Source organism: Odocoileus virginianus, chromosome 19, assembly GCF_023699985.2.
Source record: "Odocoileus virginianus isolate 20LAN1187 ecotype Illinois chromosome 19, Ovbor_1.2, whole genome shotgun sequence".
In the NCBI taxonomy this organism is placed as follows: domain Eukaryota; kingdom Metazoa; phylum Chordata; class Mammalia; order Artiodactyla; family Cervidae; genus Odocoileus; species Odocoileus virginianus.
This window is the reverse complement of record NC_069692.1, coordinates 14,032,631-14,058,886: the sequence shown is the minus strand read 5'-3', so window position 1 is coordinate 14,058,886 and position 26,256 is coordinate 14,032,631. Positions and strand designations below refer to the sequence as shown.

Genomic DNA, 26,256 nt, shown 5'->3' with positions numbered 1-26,256 from the left:
GTTTTCAGATTTTAGGGCTTAAATTATTTAAAATATAAAAAGCTGTTTATGAGTTCTAAGTCAAAAACCATTTAAGAGCACATCTTAAGAAAATTGTGGGACTTCCCTGCTGGTCCAGTGGCCAAGACGCTGTGCTCCTAATGCAGGGGTCCCATATTCAACCCCTGGTCAGGGAATTAGATCCCACATGCCGCAACTAAGATTGAAGATCTTGAGTGCTGCACTCAGACCTGGTGTCGTAGACAAATAAATAAATATTTTTAAAAGAAAGAAAGAGAGAAAACTGTGTTGCTATTCTGATCCTTTGCTGTAGTGTCCTCTTCTTTTGACAGCTACCTAATTTTGTTAATATTGACTTATCCTTTCATTATTTCATGTATTTCTTTCATATACATACTTATATGTAAAGGAATACATCTAAAATTTTAAGCAGGGGAATAATAAAATGAGATTTGCAATTTGCAGTAGTCTGACCAAACAATGAGCAAGGAGGCAGAAGTAAGATTAGAGGCAAAGAGAAAATATGAAGCTACTCTAACAATTTGGGGGAAACTAACATGACTGAAGTGACTTAGCAGCAGCAGCAGCAAGGCAGGAGTTATAGAGACAAGGCCAGAGTACAAGCAGAATAAAGAGACATTTAGAAAGTTGAATCAGTTCTTTTTGATCACTGAATGTTCATGAGTAGTGGGGAAAGAGTGTGAGGAGTCTCAAGTTTCTAATTGAAGAAACAGGAAACTGGATTTGGAATCTAGGAGGCAGGCCTAGAAAGAAATACAATCAGCCCAGTGAGGAATTTTGAGTTTGATGCTCCATCTAATTATCTTTCAAAAACTGGGGAGCAATTAGGGACAAAGATGTGAACTGGGAAGTTATTATGTGTGAAGGTCAATTATAAGCAAACTTCTGAGCAAGTAGGTCAATTAAGAGGAAAATAAAAACACTGATGAGTTCATTTTTTTTTTTTTTTCCAAAATAAAAATCACTTGCTGACTCCCATGGTGGGAAGAATGCATTTCTTAAAACTTATCTTGGATGCTTTAATTGTTTAGAACTGTATCACTGCTTTTGGGCTTTAATCTAACTATTTGACCATTTTAAGGAAGGGCTGACCCTGTTATTAGACTGAAAGCCATGTATTGAAGTTAAGCAAGCTAAATATGATGGCAACTTCCTCATCACTTGGATGGGAAACACAAAGTCACCACAGCAATGGAATAAGGTGGTATTGTCTAACAGGGGAAAGAAGCTAATGGTGCTAAAGAAGATTTATAAGTCATAAGAGGTGCACAGGAAAGCTACCCAGTCATCCATATATATGTATCCATTCTCCCCCCAACTCTTTCTTGTGAACCTGAAACTATCACATTGTTAATAGGCTATACAATAAAAAATAAAACATTTAAATAAAAATAAAATAAAAACAATTGGAAAAGAATAAAAATCATAAGAGGTCATGTTTTTAACAAGCAAGTGTCAGTCAACAGTTCTAGTACTGCAAGATTTAACTGAGATGAAGATAACTATGCAACTTGTTCTTTTGTTCATCTGTTCCATTTCTTTATTTAGAAATCAAGTGTATATTTGAAACATTTCAGCAGAGTGATAGAATACTGTCAGATTATCTCTTAGAGGGGCTTGGCTACAGGGACAGAAACAAAAGGTTTGCATTAAGAGCTAAATAGGGATATAGGGAAGTGAGGGAAATTTGTCGGTTTTTTCAAGTTAGAAAACACATAAACATATGTAGAACGGAAAGAGGGAATACAGCAAAGACTGAAGATACAGGAATGAGATGTCATTTAAACCTAGAAACATTTAGATGCAGCAACACTGAAAACACACGTTCATGAGGCCTTCTCCTATTATACCACACCCCCCCCACACACATATTTCTTTAAGAGTAATAATCCCTTTTAAAAAGCAAGATCTTCCTGAAGCAGTAACTTGTACTTCTCTGTTAGAAAGCCATTAGACAGGTGGTTCTAAGACCATAGCAGCCTTTGTAAGCAAACAAAAACTAAAGCCTTTAAATGCCTCAAGGTTAAGAAATCAGATCTAAGGACAAGTTGCAAAGAGTCAACTAGCCCTTCCCAAATAAGGCAAAGACTTTGGCTGCAGCCAATCAAATGACTCCCTTCCTTTGCTTCTGTCCCTGCTTCTAGGTGTGAAAGTGTTAGTCACTCAGTCCTGACTGACTTTTTGTGATCCCAAGGACTATAGCCTGGCAGACTCTGTCCACGGAATTCTCCAGGCAATAATACTGGAGCGGGTAGCCCTTTCCTTCTCCAGGGGATCTTCCCAACCCAGGGATCAAACCCTGGTATCCTGCAGTGCAGGCAGATTCTTTATAATTTCTCCTAGGTTGTACACTGGCAAAGAATCAGTCTGACAATGCAGGAAATGCAGGAAATCTGGGTTCCATTCCTGGGTTAGGAAGATCCCCTGTAGTAGGAAATCGAAGGAGAATTTTGGGCCTAGAAAAGAAACAACAGTCTCAAAGGCCCCTCGCTGAATCATCTAACTTCAGGGAAAACAAAACAGAATTTTAGTTCCACCCTGATGCTCCAGGCCGGTTGCATCAATATGGGACTTATCAACCCCTGTCCGGAAACCTTCCACCCCCTACACCTGCCCAGAAGACTTATCGTCCCCTGTCCGGGAACTTTGCACCCCCTACACCCGCCCAGAAGACTTATCACCCTCTGCCTAACTACAAATGTCATCTCCACAAAAGAATACTCAAAATATCCTGCCTGATTGACGTTTCCCTTATCGCCTCCACAAACCTCCCTATAAGTTTGAAGCCTCCCTGATCCCTCTCGGGGCTCAGCCTGGTCGTCAGGCTGACTGCGGCCCCTCCTTGCCTCAATAAAGGTAACCTACTTCTGTTGAGGTCGTCTTTCCTTTTCTGCCTCGCCGGAACTATACCCTACAGAAATGGCAACCTGTTCCAGTATCCTTGCTGGGGAAATCCTGTGGACAGAAGAGCCTGGCTAGCTACAGTCCATGGGGTCACAAAAGTCAGACATGACAGCATACAGCACACTTCTCTATATAAGTTTTTTCCAAGGTCTTGTCTGCAAAGCACTGCTAATCACTTGTGGTTTGCTGCAGTCTGATATGAATCAGCTTTTGCTCATATTCTTAATATTTTGAATTTGCCTTAGTATATCTATTAACATCCCTGAAAAACACATATCCCCAAATCATTTTCTCTCCCTTTATCTCCACCTCTCTCATCATCCTCTTCCTGTGTCTCTCTCCTCCCTCTGTGCTCTGGATACTGCCCGTATTAGATTGCAAGGTCAGGCTGCTCCATCTGTTAGTAAGAATGATGCAAAAGATAAAGGGTGAACACAAAGCCTGTGAAGTGCATCAGATACTAAAAAATAAAACCCATTTGAGTTATAATTTTGGGGAAAAAAACAAAATACTCGCAGATGTAGATACTTAGATGCATTTAAAGCAAAGAAAAACTAGGAGCCTGATTTTCAAGTAATTTTAGTGAGTTCGTAAGGAGTACGTCAAGGCTGTATATTGTCACCCTGCTTGTTTAACTTATATGCAGAGTACATCATGAGAAACGCTGGGCTGGAGGAAGCACAAGCTGGAATCAAGATTGCTGGGAGAAATATCAATAACCTCAGATACGTAGATGACACAGACCTATGGCAGAAAGTGAAGAACTAAAGAACCTCTTGATGAAAGAGGAGAGTGAAAAAGTTGCCTTAAAACTCAACATTCAGAAAACTAAGATCAAGACTTCCAGTCCCATCACTTCACAGCAAATAGATGGTGAAACAATGTAAACAGTGACAGACTTTATTTTCTTGGGCTCCAAAATCACTGCAGATGGTGATTGCAGCCATGAAATTAAAAGACGCTTGCTCCTTGGAAGAAAAGCTATGACCAACTTAGACGACATATTAGAAAGCAGAGACATTACTTTGCTGAAAAAGGTCCATCTAGTAAAAGCTATGTTTTTTTTCCAGTAGTCGCGTATGGATGTGAGAATTGGATTACAAAGAAAGCTGAGTGCCGAAGAAATGATTCCTTTGAACTGTGGTGTTGAAGAAGACTCCTGAGAGTCCCTTAGACTTCGAGGAGATCCACCCAGTCTATGAATATTCATTGGAAGGACTGACGCTGAAGCTGAAACTCCAATACTTTTGGCCACCCGATGCAAAGAACTGACTCATCAGAAAAGACCCTGATGCGGGGAAAAACTGAAGGCAGAAGGAGAAGGGGACGACAGAGGATGAGATTGTTGGATGGCATCACCAACTCATGGACATGAGTTTGAGTAAACTCCGGGAGTTGGTGATGGACAGGGAGGCCTGGCATGCTGGAATTCATGGGGTCGCAAAGAGTCGGACACGACTGAGAGACTGAACTGACTGACTTAGTGAGTTCATTGTCTTATTGACTGCCTGAGGAAATGATTGTGACTTTTTCTAATCTACATCTGAATAGTAAGAGTATAGCTCTAATTCTTGCCATTCAACATCTGAGGCATTTTCCTTCTGATTTTTAACATTTTTGCAATTGAAATTTTCCCACACTCATCTTCACTATTAACTAAGTTAAATATTTTAGAAATGTGCACTTGTGTGGAAACTTAATAAAATTAAACACAAGTAACTTTAGTTTAAATCCTGTGATTATGTCGGTATTAAACAGTTTCACAGTATGTTTCTAAATTGTCCTTTACTGTACCTCAACTGTTACTGTTTGAGGTAGTAAGAAGCATTAATGCAAATAAATGTACACTTCACCTTTCTTTCTCAATATGACCCCAATCAACCAATTTTTTTGCTGGCAAAATTGCGTTGCAGATGTTTAAGCCTGGAATATTTCCAGCTAGCTGGAGCTACATCCATGTCATTTTATATCCAAGGGCATTTTTTATTCTGAAATAAAAATCAGAAACAACTTTTGGCTGTTGCTTTTTATTCTTATCAAGCATCTATAGAAAACTTTAAGAGTCTTATTATAGTTTTATTAATAAGCATGGTGTGGATGCTATCATATCAATTGAAAAAATTAACTTTCTTCCTCTTAGAAAGGTATATTTGAAATATAAATACAATCCAATTGCTACATGAATTAATAAGGAATGAGAAAGCAAGTTTTCTGTAGATTTATATTAGTAAATTTCTACAGAATTTTTTCCAAGCTACAGAGTTAATTTTCTGGTAGCAGAAGAAGAGTTAAAATACCATAGTATTCCAGTTATATGACTTACTTGGATCAGTATGTTATAAACTTAGCAGACCAGTGAAGAAGAAAGATATTAAATTTGAGGTTAATATAGCAATTAGCGTATTCTGACTAATGATTTAATAGACATGTATTTCATCAAGTCAAGGTTTGGTTTGAGAAACTCTTGATTATACATTCTCTTTAGCTATTCTATCACTATGTTAGCCATAGAAATAATTTTAAAGTTATTTTCACCACATTAAAATGTAGCATGTATGGTCATGAATTATGTACTTATTACTTATCATACAAAAATAACAAACTATTTCAGAAAGGCTAGAACATTCCCTCAGTGTGAAAATAAAATAGAATACTTTAATCATTGTATTTCTATTGTATAACTGGGAAAATCTATGTATATTCAAATGATATTTAAAATTGGAAAGCATGTAGTCAATCCATCTTTTTGAAATATGCCTATTCATCTTTCTGAAACACTGAATATGCTTAAAGTCATGAAGAATAAATTAAAATAATACTAACTACAATTTATCTAACAATTACAATGTGCCATTCAAAATTCCAAGGGTCTTGTATATATTACCTCATTCAGTGTTCGCAGAACCACATGAAGCAGATACTATCATTGCCTACAGAGAATGAAACTGAGGCACAGACAAGTCATGAATCTATGGCTACATAGCTACTAGCTGCAGTGAGGGCCTCGGTCCAGAGCCTGCACTCCACCACTCACTCAGGTCTTGAAGGCCATGTGTTCTTTCATTATTGCTGTCTTGTGGTTTCGCTTGTTTGCTGGCTATATATGCTTAGCAAATAACTCCTGTTAAGCTCATACAAATTGTACTGAACAATGTGTGGCAGGCAGTCAGCAGGCTAACAAGAATAGTAAGATAAATGAGACAATCTTTACTGTGAGATGCTTAAGTTTCAATCAGGGAAACAGAAGTTTACAAAGTGAATCCTAACACTTTCAAAGTCATCAAAAAGAACAACTATGCTCATTACTCAGCATTCAGAGTGTAAAAAATGCTACCACATTTTCCTTTATTTATTTACTTATATATTCATTCTTTCATCTTAGCATTCATTCAGATGTTTATTGAGCTCACAGTGCTAAACACTTCTAAGTACTAGAAAAATCAAGCAGATAAAACAGTCAGTCACTTTCCTTGCAAAACTAACAGATCAGTGGAGAAGAGAGATATTAAATAAATAATCACATACAATTAAAGATATACAACTTGTAATAAGTGCTGTGAGTAAAGAGTAAATGATATAATGGGGAATTAGGATAGAGTACCTTGATTTACATTGAAAGTTCAGAAAAGGTTTTGCTAAGGAAGTGAATCCAAGCACAGCATGAAAAGATATTTAATAGTTGGACCATTGAAAAATGGGTATTAACATTTGATATGATTTATAATTGTATCCAACTAGATGCATTTATAAATATACAATATCATTTGCCAAGGTTCAAATGAATGGAATAGAGCATTGGTATCAAATTTGGGTTTTTCTGACCTTGAAAATTGCCACCAGCAAAAACCTGGAGCCCAACATCGAATTGCTAACTTTTTATTTTGTAAGAAAATATCATTTAAAAAACTGTAACAGAAACAGTACCTGCCATTATCATCATTTCAAAAGAGAATTTTAAGATCAAAAATGTATAAATAATAGAAATAAGGACACATCCTTTAAAGTGGATAAATTCCTCTTTATCTTTTTCTTCATTTCATGAAGAATCAACAAAATTTGGTTAGAATCTGTGAACCACTGGACTACAAAAACTGCTATCTCCTTAAGGTGTTTAAGAGCAGATTGGAATTAAGTAATGAAATGTATCCTTTTGGATATGGTGACCAAGAGGACTAAATAAGCCTGGGACACTGAACAGAAAATGTGGGGTTGGAGATAAGACTTGAATCAGAATAAGAAGCACACAAAATGTCAACTATTCTTGAAAACTCAGTACACAGGAGAACTGATAAAGTCTAAAATGCTGCATTTAGTGTTCCAGTTTTCCAAGTCTCCTGAAATGCAATAATATATTCATATATATACAGTCACACAGTCATTTCTATACACACACAGAGAGACACACATATACATATATACATAACTATTAAATGTTAAATTTAAACATTCTGATTGACTTTGGGTCTTCCCTAAGTCATTTTGCTCCTCTAAACTCATACCCTGACAAACAGTGCACCTGTTTTACTGGGCTAAGTGCCAGGGGAAGAAAAATCAGGGAAATTAATTTTCAAGAGCAGTAGATAAATGGCACACCTCATTAGAAAATCTATTTAAAAGGCACATCAGGAGATGTCTGCAAGACTTTCATAAGAAATTGATGCTTCTTACCATCATATTCTTGCTGGCTCTCTTCTCAGATTACTGATCTTACTTCCTGGTAATAAGATTCAAATTCAAGTTACATTTAATGAGTGCTTCCTATGTGCCAAGCAGGTATGTTTTACATAGATTATCTTCTCTATTTTTTGAAAATTGTTTTGAAATATTTTGTGGAATGCCTGCAAAAAATCATTTTATGTGCTTTGAGACCCCCTGGATATAGCCATATAATGATCTTCCCTTCTTATGGATGAAGATGCTAATCAATTATGACCCTTGTTCTTAAGTTAAGAAAAGAAACAAATCACTACAATTTATTCCCATACATTCTGACCTAGAGGAAAAATCATTAACCTCCACAAAGGCCTCTAAGTTTGTAGTCATTTCTTTAGCAATCCTATTTGTTTGCATTTATTGTTTAGAGAGAAATTTGTATCTGTAAATAAGACAAACAAGTCTATAAGGAGTACCAACAGAGACCACAAATTCTGATCCTGAGTCATTAAATTATCAGGACACCCCTCTGTTTTCTGGAAGGACCTCCTGGCTGAGTCTACAGAAGGTTGGGGGCAAGGCCTCTAGCAGCCTTGTGATCTCCATTCCACTCTCGCAGGTGTTCTGTTTTGGATGATACAGTCATCCTATGGTGTGGCTTCATGTGCTGTCTCATCTCTAATTCGAACTACGTTTCCCAGGATTCCCTTTTATAAATGTTCCAGGTAACCGTTGGGAGTGAGGGAAATTTATAGGAGCTGTGGAAGACAAAATAGAAGTAATAGCCACTGTTTATTCTCTGAAGGTTGGTGCAGAGCAGACTTTGTCAGCTCTCGTGCAATGCACATTACGACCAACATACAGGCTGATCTTGACCAGTGACAGCAGTGGACTGCATCTCTGAGTTCCCACTGGATTTCCTCCTTCAGCATCTCAAAACCCTGCTCTAAGGCTTGTGTGTTCCCAAGGTGGAAGTCACCAAGTTATATTGAAGCTCACCCACATCATCGTAATTAGAGGCGGTAAGAGTCAAAGGAGGGTTCCATTCATCCTTAGTCTCCCCTATTCTATTTCCATCTGTCCTTTTCAGTGAAGGGGTTCAGGATATGCTACCCCAATCTGTGGCTCCAGAGCATACCCAGTTGGAAGAATTCGACAAAGAGCATGTGCAAGAAGAATTTTCCGATCTTCCTCTGAAGCGGGTCATAAACCCTCCTGTGAGAGGGCTCCCACTATGCCCAGAGGAAAGCAATGTCCTTGTCCCCGGAAGTCCAGAGGAATCTGAATGAACAGGTCTCACTCCAGCTCGCGACAGTTAGCTCAGACCCTTTTTGGTCCTGTCACATTTTTTTACCACTTTTCATCAAAGCAAGCACTAAAATGCTCAGGTCTAACTGCCTCTTAAAGTCTTCATTTTCTTATGAAGGGCTCCTATGTCACATAAAACTTATATTAAATAAATCTGAATCCCTTTCTTTTGTTAATTTGTCTTTTGCTAGAGGGGCCCCAGCCAAGAATTTAGAAAGAGAGAAGAAAAAGATATGTTTCTCTTCTACCCTATCTTCAACTCTGCTGACTTCTGACCCTGTACCAGATAAATTACAACAGCCTCATCTAGACTGCTTAATCAGCTCCCATGAATATGCAAGTCACATAAAATAAATTCCCTATTTTACATTACTTATAGTAACTCTACTCTGATCAAAGTAGACAATAGTATTATTGGCATAGTGTTTCAACATTACATTTAGTAAGAAGTGACGGGTAGGTGAAATCTCTTATCTAGTGTCTGATTTTGGTGTCCTAAAATTTGTCCTATTTGAAAAGATGAAGCAAAGTCACAAATTTTGCCGACCAGGAATCAAGGTGCCATCCCTAGTTTACAGACAAGAAAATGTAACCACCTAGTAATGCTAACTTGTAGGCTATAGAGATATAAGTGAACCCAGTCTTTCGAATTAAGCACATATTAAAAGCCACTTCTCCTAGTACTTCAAAAGTAGATTATATACAGATCAACCAAATCAAATTCAGAAAATAAGGAATTGAGAAAATTTTGCCCAGATGAGAATCATTCTTCCCAATCCAGTACTTGCTTATGAAAACAGATTTTCATTTCTCTGTAAACATTTTTTAATATCTTGGAGTTGTTTATCTACTTTTCTCTAGTGCCAGAGAGTAATTCAGAGCCCAAGGATAGTAAACCTGCCTGGCCTTCAGAACTATTTCTGATATGCTTTCTTCTACCACCAACCTTGTTTTTAACATTAACAATACATACTTCAAAGACTATTATGCAGCACAGAAGCCTCATCATAGTAATAATATTTGAAAGGTACCAATTAAAAATAGCATTAAAAACATAAGAGAATCATTTACATTTTGAAACTCTCAATGAAGTGAATGATTTTTTTTTCTGTAAAAGTGTTGTTGTTGTAAAAACAACATTACAAAGGGAGGTTAAAAACATAATAAATGGAGAAAAGAAATCAGAATTTTTAATGTAAGTGTATGTATCCTATCCAACCAGTGGTTAATATGAGTTAGAAGTTTTATGCTGTAATTATACAATGTCCTTGAACTTATACTCTTTGGGTTCTAGAAATTAATTATTTAAATTTTATAGCAAAAAGTATTTGAATTTCTTATTGAAGAATACACACACACACACACACACACACACACACACACACACATATATATATCCTTGAGAATTTCAGTTTTGAGATTTTTAAGACTTCAAATCCATTGAAGAATATTTATTTTCCTAGATATGGCCCCATTATACCACCCATTCCAATACACCATCCTTCTCTGTTCACCTGTCTCTCTTTGTCAAGTAAGAGAAACGAACACTGCTTCTTTAGATATAAGCATTTATCCTAAGATACATAACTTGGCAATATAACTTTCTGACAATATACTATGTGGTAGCCAACCACCACACTGGCCCCAAAGATTTTTGCCTGTGGGCACTCATACCATTGTGCAGTCTCTTCCAACACTGAGTAGGGATGAACTGTGTGACCAAAAGGATTTTGCTGAAATGGCAGTGTGTGGTTAGCAGGTGTAGGTTATAAAGGGCATTGTAACTTCTGTCTTGCTCTTTCTTGGAGCACTCAGTCTGGAGACACCAGGTGCCATGTTCTGAGGACAAACCGGCATTAACTTGACAGCTGAATGAGTGAGACATCTTGCCAATGGCTCCTCAACCCCAGAAAAATTTTCAGATGTCTGCAATCAGCCAACATTTTCATAGCAACCTCAGATATACCCTACATCAGAACCACCCACCTAAACCATCTCCAAATTCCTAACCTACAGAAAGTGTGTAAGGTGAGTTATTTATTATTCTTTAAACCTCTTACTTGACTATGCAGCCATAGATGACTATTACAATATATGACAAGTATCATTTCATCTTATAAACATATTTAATTTTCTTATTCTAATTTTGTTAAATTTGTAGCCCACCAGGCTCCTCTGTCCATGCGTTCTCCTGGCAAAAATACTAGATTAGGTTGCCATTTCCTTCTCCACGGTATCTTCTTGACCCAGGGATCAAATTCTGGTCTCCTGCATTGCAGGCAGATTCTTTACCATCTGAGCTATAGGGAAGTCCCAAAATCTGAAGCAGAAGAAAATGGCAACCCACTCCAGTACCCTTGCCTAGAAAATTCTACAGACAGAAGACCCTGATGGGCTACTGTCCATGGGGTAGCAAAGAGCATGATACAACTGAACGACTAACACACACAAAATTTTGTCAAATTAAAACTACTTAAAAATTAAATTATTTATTAATTTTTAAAGTTGCTCAAAAGCCATCCAGCTTTAATAAAATTTTTATTATAAATATTTATTTCTTCATAATTAAGGAATTATTTCAAAATCAAAATATCAGCTTTATTCATTCCTTTAAGCAATATACAGCAGAAAATATGCTACATAACAGACACTCATGTACAGAGATGAATAAGAGAGTTTCTTCCTTGAATAAGTTTGAGTTTCTGAATGAGACGGACAAGTAAACAGATACTAATAATACAATCTGTTAGCTTCTGATAATACAGGTGCCCATAAGGGACTAAGAAAAGGAAAGCATGGCACAGCGAATTTTTCCTAGGAAATCTGGAAACGTTTAGCAAAAAAGGGATGAATCCATCCTTCAAGTAAAGAGGAATGAATCTCTTACTAGTGATATTAAAATGTACACAGTACTTTGTGATAAACCAGGTTCTGTTCTAAACACCCCACAAATAAATTCATTTATAATGATTTCCTTAATAATCTTATTATCTAGGTACTAATATTATCCCCACTGTTTAGATGATGAAACAGAAGCAAAGAAATCCTAAGCAACTTTTCTCACATCACAGCAGCTAGAAAGTTCCAAGATCAGGCTTTATTACTAACAGTGAGGAAATCCAGTACCAGAGTAAACATTCTCAGCCTTCCGCACACTTTCTGCTATACTGGATCATGGAATGGGGAAAGGACAACGTGAGTGGAGGCGGGGAATGAGAGAGCATGTTCTCCTAGGGAAAGAAAACAGGTGAGAGCAGTGGGAGGTAAAACGGGGCCCATGAGCGGAATCACAAGATGGAAATAAAGGGCTAAGCCAAGGACTTGAATTTCATGCCAGGGAATCTGTACTTGGCAAAAATACATGATGAAATGTGTGTTTTATGAAGATACCTTAAGGGCAATGTTAAAAGGGAGAGACTGGATGAGGCAGGCAAGAAGAAAGTGCACTAGCACCCTTGAAAGACAATCAAGGCCTAAAGCATAGTAATGGAGACCTGGCCATGCAAAGAGGAAGCAAATTTATGAGGGGTACGAAGGTTGCCTGGCATACAGTATGGTGATTGATCAGGTGCCCAGCAGATTTAAAAGATGACTTGCAGGTTTCTTTTTGCAGGGAATGGAGAGATGGTTAGATCATTAATAAATACAGAGAACTGGAGGAAGAGTCTTCGCAAAGAAGATGTACTTAATAAGCACTTCTCGAAAGAAGAAATGAAGTACTAGGAATACAGAGGTTATTTTTTGCCAATCAAATATAATACCAGTAACAGAGGCATTATCCATAGTTTCTCACTGCAATAGTCCAAGGAAGCTCTACTGTGGACTATGAGTGTGTCCTGCATTCAAATAATCTAACCTGAAAGTCTAGTTATATGTAGCTGCTCATTTTATCAAATAATTAAGGGCAAATTCAACAGTAATTTCTTTAGTACATTTATTAAAATATTTTACAAATATTAGATTTACATGCAATTCTAAAATACATCTACTGTAAAAATTGAAGAACTATATTTTATGAATTCAATTTTATGAATTGAAGAACCATACTTGGTTCTAAAATTTGAATGAATGAAATTCTAAAAAAGAATGGATGAAATATCACAGTTAATTAGGCTCAAGGGAAATGAAATCTCCTAGAGGAATGTAACCAACTGATTTTCATTTAAAATTCTAGGTCATACTTTATATTATTCACATTTTAACAGTATATTCTCTTAAGAGCTTGCCTTACACAAAGTATCAAAACAACTGCCTATTTAAAGCAGATGCTTATGGCTCTAGCCCTTTTGCTTTGGTTGACATCATGGGACTTGTCTCTCTGTTGTATGATGCGCATGCTCACTTTAGCCCAGCTACAATGCTATGGGGGCAGAGTCAACTCATTCACACCTCCACGTCAATAAATCCAAGCATATATTTTTATGATTTCCCCTTACTCCTACTAGCTTAGTCATTTTACTTAGTTAATTTTTTTTTTTACTTAGTCAGATTAAGTCATTTTTAGTCATGGCACATATAGTAGATGCTTGATGATAATAACTGTTGAATAAGCAAAATGCCATAATGAGAAATTAGAGGATCTCTTAGTGTATAGAATGCAACTTAACAGTTTCTGCATTCTACTGATTCCATTCCTACTAAAGAAAGAACAGGTGGGTTGGGGTGTGCTCAGTGCAAATATGAATGAGCACATTAAGAGGTTGATGAAATGTTTTTGCTTATGATACAAAGGCATCAGCATAAACTCATTCATCTATTCATTTAATACAGAGCACCTGACTGATTCCTTCCCTCAAGGAACTCAGTCAATAGAGCATAGCAGATGTGGAAATAAACAAATATAATTTGAAAAACACAAAAAGACCTTGAACAAAGAGATGAACAACATACTCAGACATTGAATAGGCCACAGTGAAAATCTGGATTTCGTTACTTGTGATATTCCTGCATGCGTATGTGCTCAGTCACTTTAGTCGTGTCTGACTCTATGCGATCCTCTGACTATAGCCAGCCAGGTGCCTCTGTCCATGGGATTCTCCAGGCGAGAGTACTGGAATAGGTTGCCAAGTACTCCTCCAGAGGATCTTCCCAATCCAGGGATTGAACCCATGTCTCCTACATTGGCAGGTGGGTTCTTTACTATTAGCACCACCTGGAAAGCTCTGTGCTATACCTATTTCACTTCAAACTATAAAAACACATGGCTGGTCATAGTATCTCATTACAAATAACTAGAAAACTCAAAATAGGGTATTTTAGTGGGAGGAGCAAGGGCTTCTCAGGTGGCTCAGTAGTAAAGAATTCACCTGCCAATGCAGAAGACATAGGAGATGTGGGTGCAGTCCCTGGTTGGGAAGATCCCCTGGAGGAGGGCATGGCAACCCTCTCCACTACTTTTGCTTGTCCATGGGGTGGACTGAGCATGCTTAGTGACCGAGTGACTGGGTGTGCATGCAATGGGAGGAGCAAAGAGAATACCTGCAAAGGAAGCTTGGAACCAGATGGTGAGGGGACTTACACAATTTTCCATTTATCCAAAAGTGCTTTATTTGGTTTGGTTTAGTTTTACATTCTCCTTACACTTTACTCCTTTATAAAGGAGTACTAACCAAGTATAAGATCTACAAATTATCCTTTATTATTGGTTGATAAAATCCCTATTCCGAAACCAAATATCCATCACCACCATGCTTCGGAATCATTATCCTCATGGGACTACAGTATTCCCCTTTGGATCAGCTCTTCAAATAAGACTGCATTTGAAATCTATGAGGAAAATAGACAAAGAAAAGAAGGAAAGGTGAAGATGGGAACTGGCCCTCAGTGGCCTTCAAGCATGTTTGTAGTAGGATGCTTTATTTGTGGGGCGAAGAGAAACAAAAGTCGAGCTGGAGAAAACACTGCTTCTTTTCATGTAAGAGCCAAACTTCATGGACCTTACCTGATAAGTTTTTGTAATCCACTAAGTCAAACATAACAACGGCCACAGCTGACCATGTGATGATGAGAGCGATGACCAGAAGCCAGGCTGCTGGGGAGCTGAACGTTGTCACTATGTCCTCTGTGACTGTCTTCTTCAGCACTTTTCCAGGTGACTTGGGCACAGATCCATTCTTGCTGTCTATCACAGTTGTGGTTGTAGATGCATTTCCTAATCAAACGTTTGAGAAAGGAGAATTACAGTTTAGAATTTCACATCAAATATTGATGACAAAAAACCCTCACAAAACACAGACCATATAAGTATATATAGCTCTTTTACTGCATTTTCTATGGCAGAATACACCTCCTTAGTGGTAGGGCCAAACTCCCTGTCCATTACCACATTTTTACTTCCTCAGCATTTACCCTCCACTCTGATACCCATAGGCCCTCATAATCGGCATTCCTAGTCTCCTAAGTTCCATAAATACTGCCATCCAGGCCACAAACTTTGTCATCACCTTCAATCATTTTTACATCTCCCTTACCACTGCCTTTATCCACTACCATCAAGGGCAGCGGCTTTTTTGGTCAAGTTGCTTTTTAATACCTTTTTCATTTCTTTAGGTTCATATGTCAGGTCTAAATGCAAGCAAAATATCTCCTCTGGGAGAAAAACAAAATCAGGGATAAAATAGTTCAAATGGATGAAAGTCCTTTTGGATATCCTGGTTTAACAGCATAATTGACCCTCTATTGATGTCATTCATTTTTATTTGTGAAAGAGGCACAGAAGATCTAAGAGACTAATGTTGGAAAATCTCATTATATCCAAAAACTTTTTATACTTGCTTTTAAAAGTCTACACATTTATGACTGAAAATTCAAAAATATAAAAAATAGCAAAATAAATAATTATGTGGATTCTTTATTAAACAATAGTTGATTTGTGTTCTCAGCACCTCAAAACAACTGTTGACATATTGTTCTAATTATACCTACTTTTCAGCACATGCAAATAAATACATAAACATGTTTTATTTGTTCCTGACAAGTCATCATCATACTCTCCATTATTTTTTTCACTAGGCGATACATGATAAACATGTTTTCTTGCTGCATGTATTCCATAAAATACCATGTAAGTGGCTACATGCATGTCATTCTGTGGCTGTGCATCATTTAGTCAAACAGCATTCAACCCTGGAACATGGCGCAAGTTTTCTCAGCACTTATTAATGATTTTTCTGTTAGGAGAATTTTCTGAACATAGAATTTCTGGGCAAATAAAATAATTACTTTTATATATTTTGAGAATATATGCATATATTTGAAAGTCTATTTTAGAAAATTGTATATGCCAGTGGTCTGTTTCCTTATCCTTGACAACCCCGAGTATTACCAGTGTTCATACTATGTGTAATCACATAGTAGGATAATTCAACTTCATTGGCAATTCTTTGATTATTAGAGATAAGATTTTTATATGTTTATTCTTCATTTATATTTCTTATCTTGTGATTTTTTTGTTCATTTTTCTAGAAAGCTCCTTTTGGTGGTTTATTAAATTGTGTTCATATGACATATATATAATGTGTATGTAAGTATTTTGTTTAATATATATGTATATGTAAATATATAGGTTTCCCTGGTGACTCAGTGGTAAATAATTCAATGCAGGAGACATGGATTCAACCCCTGGGTCAGGAAGATCCCCTGGAGGAGAGCATGGCAACTCCCTCTAGTAATCTTGCCTGGACGATCCGATGGACAGAGGAGCCTGACTGGCTTTAGTCCATAGGGTCGCAAAAGAGTGGGATACAATTTCATGATTAAAGCAACAACAAATGTACATATACATATATGCATGTGTCTATACTTATATATACTTCCATGTATGCATGCATGTATACATGCATGTTTAAAAATGAATACACACTTATAGGATAGTATTACTTTAAACCTTTAAACTTATGTTACAATTTTTTTCCTTCAACTATTTACCTTTCTAAAGTTTTTTTTCCATGCCTAACCAGAAACTTTTTTGACATTTTTCACAAAATAAATTTCACCTAAATGGAATTACTATTAGAATAATCTTCATTATTATCATCATTACACTGACCACCATTTCTACAGCTAGGATTATAACCACTATTATCCTTAAAAGGAAGGCCTAAAAGTGCCAGATTAACCTTGGAAGCAAAGGTTGAGGGCCTAACTCCTAAATAAAGGCAGACGTTTATTTCCACTTCATAAGCATATACATTAGGCTAAGACACTTTCAACGAACCAGAAAAAAAAAAAAGAATGTTATAATTCCCTCACTGTCTTTTCTAATCAATATATTTTTTTAACATAGGAAAAAAGGAACATGTACTTTAACTGATTCATATTAATGGATGCTGTTTTACCCTATTAACAAAATTAAGAGAGATGATCAATAAAAATCGTCACTTTTGTTATAGTACAAAAATTATCAGTGTAACTGAATTCTTTAAAAGTACAAAAATAAAGTTTGAACCCTCATACAGATGTGTACACCAGATACCTAAAGTATAAATCCAGTTCATAAGACAATTAGTTGACAAAAGAAATGAAAATACCACATGCAAAATTAAGTATTCTAGTTAATAAAGTTTTACCCTTTTGTTTCTTTACCCATAAAATGGTAATTACCTCCCCTATATATTAAAAAAAAAAAAAATAAATGACATAAAATCTAGAGTGACTAGGGGAAAGAAAATCAAACACATTCAAGTGCATACATACATTGAAAGTGAAAGTGAAAGTGAAGTCGCTCAGTCGTGTCAGACTCTTTGCGACCCCGTGGACTGTAGCCCACCAGGCTTAAGAATACTGGAGTGGGTTGCCATTTCTTTCTCCAGGGGATCTTCCCAACCCAGGGATCGACCCCAGGTCTCCTGCATTGCAGTCAGACGCTTTAACCTCCGAGCCACCAAGGAAGCCCATACATGTATTAGTAGGCATTAATAACAAACACTTGGAGAAAGAAAGAGCAATCCAGGATTCGTGCCTGGGAAATCCCATGGACAGAGGAGCCTGGTGGGCTCCAGTCCATGGGGTTACAAATAGTAGGACATGACTTAGTGACTAAATAAAAATAATAAACAGACATAACTAGCGCAACTATTTTGAGATGACACTGGTAAATCTAGGCATACATTTTTAAGAGTAAAAAGCTGATGAGAAACATCAGCAGTAAAAACATTTAATTAAAATTTTAAAATAACTTTAGTTATAAATTAACAATAGTAACAATGAATCTCCTTCTCTGAAAAACTATGTGAATACATATCTCAAACTCAAGAACTCAATTTAGTTGAAAAGATACCAAGATGGAAAAATAACTTTAAAAAACAGATTTCACAGACTGTACTTGAGATGGTGTTCAAAGAAGAAAAAATTAGAAAGAGCTCATATCATATCCTCTCATTGATTTTGGTGCCAAATTCCCATCACTTTTAAATGGCAGTTCTGAAAATGGATGAATGGTAGAAGTGCTTTGAAATGCGATTTAAAACTCAAGTGGGGCTACAAGTGAATCAAATCTTTGGAATAATGATTTTCAGTAGAATAAGTGAATTGTAAGTGTTTAGGAGAGGCCCACCTGAAAGCTGATATGTTGCTAATCTCCTGATTTTTAACCTCAGAAGGCTTTCTACTACACCTACATAGAGAACATGGGAAGAATTGCTTTTGCTCTTCAGATTCACTTCAGTGAACTGTGTATTAGAGAGTATTTCTGCAGACAATGTAGTACACAGCTGCTTGCTATCTTGAAACTGAATGAATAAACTTACTGAAATTTGATACAAAATTAGTTGAACCCTGGTCGCAGTTTTAAAAGAGAAAATTTTAATATAGTAAGAATTTATACATTTTCTCCTTTTTATCAGAAAAAAATGAGAAACTATAAATTCAGAAAGTAATGCAAGTTTAGAGTTAAAATAGGACTTTTAAATGCTTTAAGAACTGCTTTTAATGTATATTCTAAATTTTATTTCACCTTACAGTACTGCCTAAACAATTATAGTACGATATTTTAAATAAATAGAAATAAAGTTAACACTAAGCAATTTTTAAAATCTTTTTGATTTCTTTTATCTTCACATCTTCATAAGTTCTACTTAAGATAAAAAGTGATGAAAAGATATTCTGAGTATCCAACAACAAAACCATAAGCAATTTGAAAGTAATCTGAAGGTTATTTTGTTTAAGGAAAATTATGTGTTGCCTTTGTTATGGAAACACACTAGCTTGTACCTTTCAATTTCCATTCACATTTATTTACAGAAGCCACACACATGTACAGCCAAGAGGAATAAAATTGAGGGGAAATAAATTGCCTTCTCTGACAGCTGGTCAAGATAAATGAAAAGAACAGAGTGTGTAATCTGAGATTATTTAATGTTTGAGAAGCACTTTGAAGATGACAAGAGCTAGTTATTGATATGGCAGAAAAAAATGAGAGGTAAATACTACTGAGTAATTTGACATGGGTGATGCTTCTTGAAAGTTGGTGCCTCACAACTGAAGCAGAGCAGTAAGGGTATATGACTATTTTCCATGACTACTTTTTCATTCCTTTCCTTTTTATTTCATACAAATTACTCTGATTGCCAGATAGCCAGAATCAGCTTCAAAGGAAGTGGGGCTCTGACTGGAGGGCCAAGAGACTCTGCTCTATAAAATAAAATTAGGGGCTGTCTATGTAGTGGTTCCAAAGACCAGCTTCACAGACAGGTTATGCATTGAAGAATAAATCACAAGCCTTCTGAAAGAACTCACTTAACCTCCTCATGCCTTGTTAATCAGATGAGGAAACCTCCATGCACTCTTGACCATTATTATTCCTCTGGGACAGTAGCAATGCACTCTTCCAGGATGCTCAAGAAAGACACCCATACTCTAGAATGGTATAAATAAAATATTGCATATCCACTTTATAAAAGCATTAATTATGAATTCACATTTAATTGTGAGATGTGGTTTATGGAAAATTCTAACACTAAATTTTTTCTTCAAAAATTAGAGAGCAAAGAAGAGAGGGGGAGTATATACTATCCAAGAAAAAAAATATTATTTCAAAATTATATTAAGAATGTAATTCCCAATTACAAGAATGACCTTTACTATATTTTTAAGTATTTCAGAAAACATGCACATAAGTAACAATTTTGGAGAAACTCTATTGAAAAGATCCTTAAGCAAAGAAAGTTGAAGGGTGAAGATTTATACATTTTTTAGCTTTTATATTTTATTAATCCTAGTGTTTGAAGAATGTCTATATGTATAAATCCAATCTTGATAACAAACATGGTTATCAAAGGGGAAATGTGGCAGGGAGTGATAAATCAGAAGCCTGGGATGAACACACACTATATATGTAAAATAGATAATGAATAAGAGCCTATTATATAGCACTGGGTACTCCACTCAATATTCTGTGATGACCTATATGAGAAAATAATCTAAAAAAGAAATAATATATATATGGATAACTGAATCACTTTGTTGTACACCTGAAATTAACACACTGTATTAATAAATAAACTATACTACAATGAAAATGTCTATGTATCATATGCATAGAGATCTGTAACATCTAAATCATGCTTCTTCTTGTATATATAAACTGAATGAAAATAGATTTTTGAGGGCAAGAAAGATCATGACAATTTACAAAAACAATCTTTATCAAAATAATCCTAGATATTCTCACTGATATATATATATATATATGTGTAATATCAGTAAGCCATGAGTAGTAATTTAACATAATTTTTAGAAGAATGTAAATTCTAAGCACTTTAAAAGAAACTATATATTCTTTCAAGGTAAGAACTGCTTTTGTCTTAAACCAGAAACTGACCCCCTGCCAATTTCAATGAAAGCCCTAACTTGCCATCTTTTCCCCCAGATCTGGGGCATGTGATTATTATAATATTTCAGAGGATGATTTGGCTACCTACGCTACCTGGGTGATGAAGAGATACACACCTCTATTTTATATTATCTACCACTCCTTCCTACCTACCCACTGCCTCCACTCTTCCTGTAAGTGAATTTATTTTCCCAGGGCTGAGATTAGAAAACGAACCCTCCCTCAGCCATAGCAATGGGCCTTTAAGACAAGCCTGGCCATCAGAGTATTTCGTCTTGCCCAGGACTGTGAAGGGATGAGGCAATCAGAAACCTCATTTTTCATGGAACTGTTGGAGGACTCTTTCTTCTGGGGTTGCCAAGCTGGCAGGATCTTCCAGTCACTCTCTAGCCCACCAGTTGAAGTCTGCTGCTAGATGGAAACAGGCAGAGTCCAGAACCACCATGTGGGTTCATGGTGCCAGCTATGTTTAGAGCCAGATTGATCGCTGGACTTTCCAGTTATATGAGAATATATAAACTCTTTTAATTTGGTTGAGTCCACATTACCAGTCATCAGGAATTCTGACTGATGGTTTTGCTTCTGCTAGGAATGTAAATAACTATTTTCCTTCATTTGTTTGTGTCATAAGGAGTGATGATCAGTCAGAATGATCTAAATATCTAGCTTTTCTTTTTTTCTTAAATCATTTCTGAAAAAAAACCTCAAATCTCGCTCTTATTTTTTAAGTGGTTGTGCTATTATGGTCCTAAAGAAATGAGGTGTTCTGGTCAAGGTCAAATTTTAATATTAAAGTGCTCTTTCTAGGAAGAACTCCCTTGTGTTCTGGGTGAGAGGCAGGATCTCCCTCCCTGGGCAGTGACCTCTCGCTGTGACCTGCTAGCTCACCTCCGCATACTCTTTACTGCCAGGTAATAGATGTCTCTTCTTGTATTGGCACCAGTAAGCCTATTTTTCCCCTACCTTTTGAACTTTTCTTTTTCAACACAGCAGTTCCTCTCCATTCAGAAAACTTGTTTTCTGACAAATAGCAAGTTAAATTTAAAGGTGAAAAGCAATGACAAGTGCATAACTAGAATTCACTTTCTGAAAATGTATTGAACTTAAAATACATTGTTTTACCAATTTAAAGTGGGTAAGGATTTCTGATGAATTCCTTTTTTATTTCTATATTAAAAAAAATAGAAACTCCACTCTTTTTCTTTTAAATTCATTTATTTTAATTGGAAGCTAATTACTTTATAATATTGAGGCAGTTTTTGCCATAAATCGACATGAATTGGCTATGGGTGCACATGTGTCCCCCCTATTCTGAACCTCCCTCCCACCTCCCTCCCCACCCCATCCCTCTGGGTTGTCTGAGAGCACCGGCTTTGAGAGATCTGCTTCATGCATCCAACTTGCACTGGTCATCTATTTCACATACGGTAATATACATGTTTCACTGCTATTCTCTCAAAGCATCCCACCCTTGCTTTATCCCACAGAGTCCAAGAGTCTGTTCTTTACATCTGTGTCTCTTTTGCTGTCTTGCATATAGGGTCTTTGTTACCGTCTTTCTAAATTCAATATATATGCGTTAGTATACTGTATTGGTGTTTCTCTTTCTGACTTACTTCACTCTGTATAATAGCCTCCAGTTTCATCCACCTCATTAGAACTGATTCAAATTCATTCTTTTTAATAACTGACTAATATTCCATTGTATATATGTACCACAGCTTTCTTATCCATTTGTCTGCTGATGGACATCTAGATTGTACCCACGTCCTAGTTATTGTAAACAGTGCTGCAATGAACATTGGGGTACTTGTGTCTCTTTCAATTCTGGTGAAATTCCACTCTTCAAAGCCAAATTCTCTTTCAAAAATTGCCTCAAATCCCAACTCCATAATGATATTCCCCTGATCTTATTAAGTGAACACTACTGTTCCTATTTATAATTCTATAACATTTTTTATTAACACAATACATGGATGAAATTATACCAACTCTTCTATAGTTTTTCTTCTGTTTTCAGCAAAATTCCAGGTGGGAAGCAAGTCATTTACCCTTTCATAGACCTTAGCACAGCACTTATTTTACACAGTGTGGCTGCAATAAATACTTATTTAGTATGAAAAAATTCATAAACTTTGCTAAAGAAAATCAACTAAAGAAAATGTCATGATAAATAGCATCTATTTCTACAGACAGAACGATCTGCAGGATGCAATGAATTTATAAGAAATAAAAAAAACTTAAAGTGGTCCATTTTCAAGGGTTTTTGGCTTTGAGTGGAAAAATTACTACCAGCCAAATTTGCCTAACAGCTTACTGATGTATGTAGTGTTTGTAAGGATTAGAAAACTGGAAAGTCTGGGCAAACGAAGGGAGGGTGGGATGCCTAGGATTTTCATGCGGGCTCATTCTATTGGTGAGTTCAAAACAGAAGAACAGGAATAGGGTTTCACGTAGACTCATTCTATGGATGAATGCAAAACCTAAGAATGGATAGGTGCATAGGAAAGGAGGAAACACAATGTCAGGGAGGGGCCCGCCCAGGAGGAGGGAGGGAATAAACCGAGGCAACATCCTGGAAGACTGTTCACCCCATAGTACTCAGCCAATGAGGAGCTGGGGGAGGCAATGGCACGCTAGGAGACAAAACTGCTCATTGTAGTGATACTGGTTGTGCCTGCTCACCAGACACCCGATCTTGCAAGACCATCACTAAAGCCTTGCTTCCTACTGCACCTAGTGTCTTCAAGTCCATCCCCTGGGTTTGGGCCAGTGGGTTTTATTTCTGACAATTTCGATCTAGAAATAAATATAAACCAAAATATATTTTTATGACATGAGACAATGTTGAATTAAGATATATGTTTACTGATAGAAGTAAAAGCGTGTCTATTCAGAAATTTTGCCATATGCAGCAACATAGGTGGGCTTGAAGAGTATTATTCTAAGTGAAATAATTCATATAGAGAAAGATAAATACTGTATGATGTAAGTTATACACAAAATCTAAAAATACAACAAACTAGTGAATATAACATCAAAGAAGATTTAAAGATATAGAGAACAAACTAGTGGTTACTAGTGGGGAGAGGGGGAGAGGAAATAAAAGGGTGGGAAGCACAAACTACTGGGTGTAAGATAGGCTCCAAGCTGTTTTGTGCAATGCAAGGAAAATAACCAATATTTTGTGAGGGTTGTAAATGGAAAGTAAAATTGTATACAACAAAAAAAAATTAAGGTTAAAAAAATTGTTCAGGGTGCATTTCAAAAGAAGTGGAAAGTTTAGTTGGTCAAAATAATTAATTAAGGCTTCCACAGAAGAGGATACACGAGTGGTGCAGAGAAAAAGATGTTCAATTTCCTTGACTAAAAAAGCTTTTATTTACTAAATAATGACAATAATTAAGAAGAGACACTCCTTTCCAATGAGGCAATTAAAACATTATTAAGGTTGTTAAATCTCCAAAAGGTAAAACATCTGGGAGAGGTTTCTATAAGAAGATTAGGCAGAATTGTGTGCAGATGACTAAAAGTGCTGAGGATCAAGTTACAATACAGTGCATTTTCCTAGTCAGTTAGGGATCATCACACAATACCACAGGCTGGGTGCCTCAAACAACAGAAATTGATTTTCTCACGGTTTTGGAGGCTGGAAGTCTTAGATCAGGGTGCCAGCCTGGTTAGTCTCTGGGGAGGACTCTTGCTGGCTTGCAGATTACGGCCTTCTCACTGGGTGCTCACATGGCAGAGAGAGCTCAGCAAGCTCTATACTGTCTCACTATATAAGGAAACTAATTTATTATAAGGGCTCTACCTCTATGACTTAACCTAAATCTAATTACCTCCAAACACCTTATCTCCAAGTATCATCACACTGAGGAATAAATAGGGCTTCAACATGTGAACGTGGGGGACACAATTCAGTCCATAGCCTGCAAGTTTCTGTTTGATTATTTAAAAATTACTCAAACAAATGTTAATATAATTAAGCTTAATAGACAAAGCTATTTTAATAGAGCTATATCTTTCATACTAAATTAAAGGAAATCATGGCCATGGGCCCATACTACCAGTACATGCCCCAGTAACCCAAATCAAAATGTCAGTGGAAAAGCTTAGTGATGGAAATTAATCAACAAGATCCATGATGTGACTTTTTCATGGCAATGATTTTGAGAGAGTCAATCAGATTCATTTCAGGAAAATAACCCATCCTGACTTCATGAGCCCAGAAATTCTCATGCTTTTCTCAGTTTGAAGTTTGAATACGGGATTGACAGAAATTCTCCCAAATTCTGTGGATTCAATTTTAGGCAAAGAAATATTAGACACTGGTTCCTAGCAAATATGATTTAAATAGAATAGACATAAGATCCATGAGCTATATTTAGTTCTTTTGAGAAATTAATCTTCTAGTATTTTATGTTTGGGTTGACATGTTTTCTTCCTGTGCCAAATATATATAATTGAAATGCTTTACCTAGCTCCGGAAATTTTCCTGCTAAAGAGCCCCACTGTCATTGAATTACAAACCCCTTGAAAAAGAAAAGGACTGAATAATGAACCTGCTATTTCAATTTGGGAAAAAATCCTAAATTCAATGCTTCAACATCACTAACTTTCCACTTGTTGACTCAGATGTGTTTTTTACTTTATTTTTCGTAAATTTTCATGGAAATCACCTCTTCTATAAGAATTAATTATCTCCAGCTGCTTTTACCTCAGAGGAGTCCGAATCCTACTAATGTGGTGTCACAATAGCTTTTACTTTCTTCCCATTAAGAGAGTGTAACAGTCCTCCCTGCCCCAAAAGAGCACACAGCATATTTATACTTTTTTCATTTGAAGGTACTCTGTAATAATAATAATGACTTCAAGGAATGCTACTGCTTAAAACTATAGTCATATAAAAATGGTTTCTCACACTGCATCACCTACTTTCAGGAAACTTAAGGAAATGCAAGAACGTTCAAGTTCTTTCAAGAAAAGCAATACTTCTTTCAAGTTTACTTCTCTGAGTGGATTTTTAGGCAACTGTTTCATGAATCAACCTGGTTTATTTTTGACATAGTTAATGTTAGTCACAGTCATGTCCGACTCTTTGTGACCTGTCATCTGGCTCCTCTATCCATGGATTTCTCCAGGGAAGAATACTGAAGTAGGTAGCCATTCCCTTCTCCAGAGGATTGTCTTGACCCAGGGATCAAACTCAGGTCTTCTGCATTGTGGGTGAATTCTTTATCATCTGAGCCACCAGGGAAGCCCTATTTTTGACATGGTGTTGCTTTAGTCTCTAAGTTGGGACCAACTCTTTTGACTTCATGGACTGTAGCCTGCCAGGCTTCTCTGTCCATGGGATTCTCTATGCAAGACTACTGGAGTGGGTTGCCATTTCCTTCTCCAAAGGATCCTCCCGACCCAGGGATTAAACCCAGGTCTCTTGCATTGCAGGCAGGCTCTTTACCGACTGAGCTACAAGGGAAGTCCACATTTTTGACACACTTATATATAAATAAGGGCTTCCCAGGTGGCACTAGTAG

At 36.6% G+C, this 26,256-nt stretch overlaps 1 protein-coding gene across 27 annotated transcripts in view; it reads right to left on the bottom strand.

Moving 5' to 3' along the window:
• Positions 1 to 26,256, bottom strand: part of TRDN (triadin) — a 386,030-nt gene that overhangs the window by 314,950 nt on the left and 44,824 nt on the right. For all 27 annotated transcript variants that reach the window (XM_070449854.1, XM_070449856.1, XM_070449855.1 and 24 more), the window contains exon 2: positions 14,828 to 15,037. In XM_070449854.1, the coding sequence (XP_070305955.1) occupies positions 14,828 to 15,037 (210 nt within the window). The remainder of the gene's footprint in view (positions 1 to 14,827; positions 15,038 to 26,256) is intronic.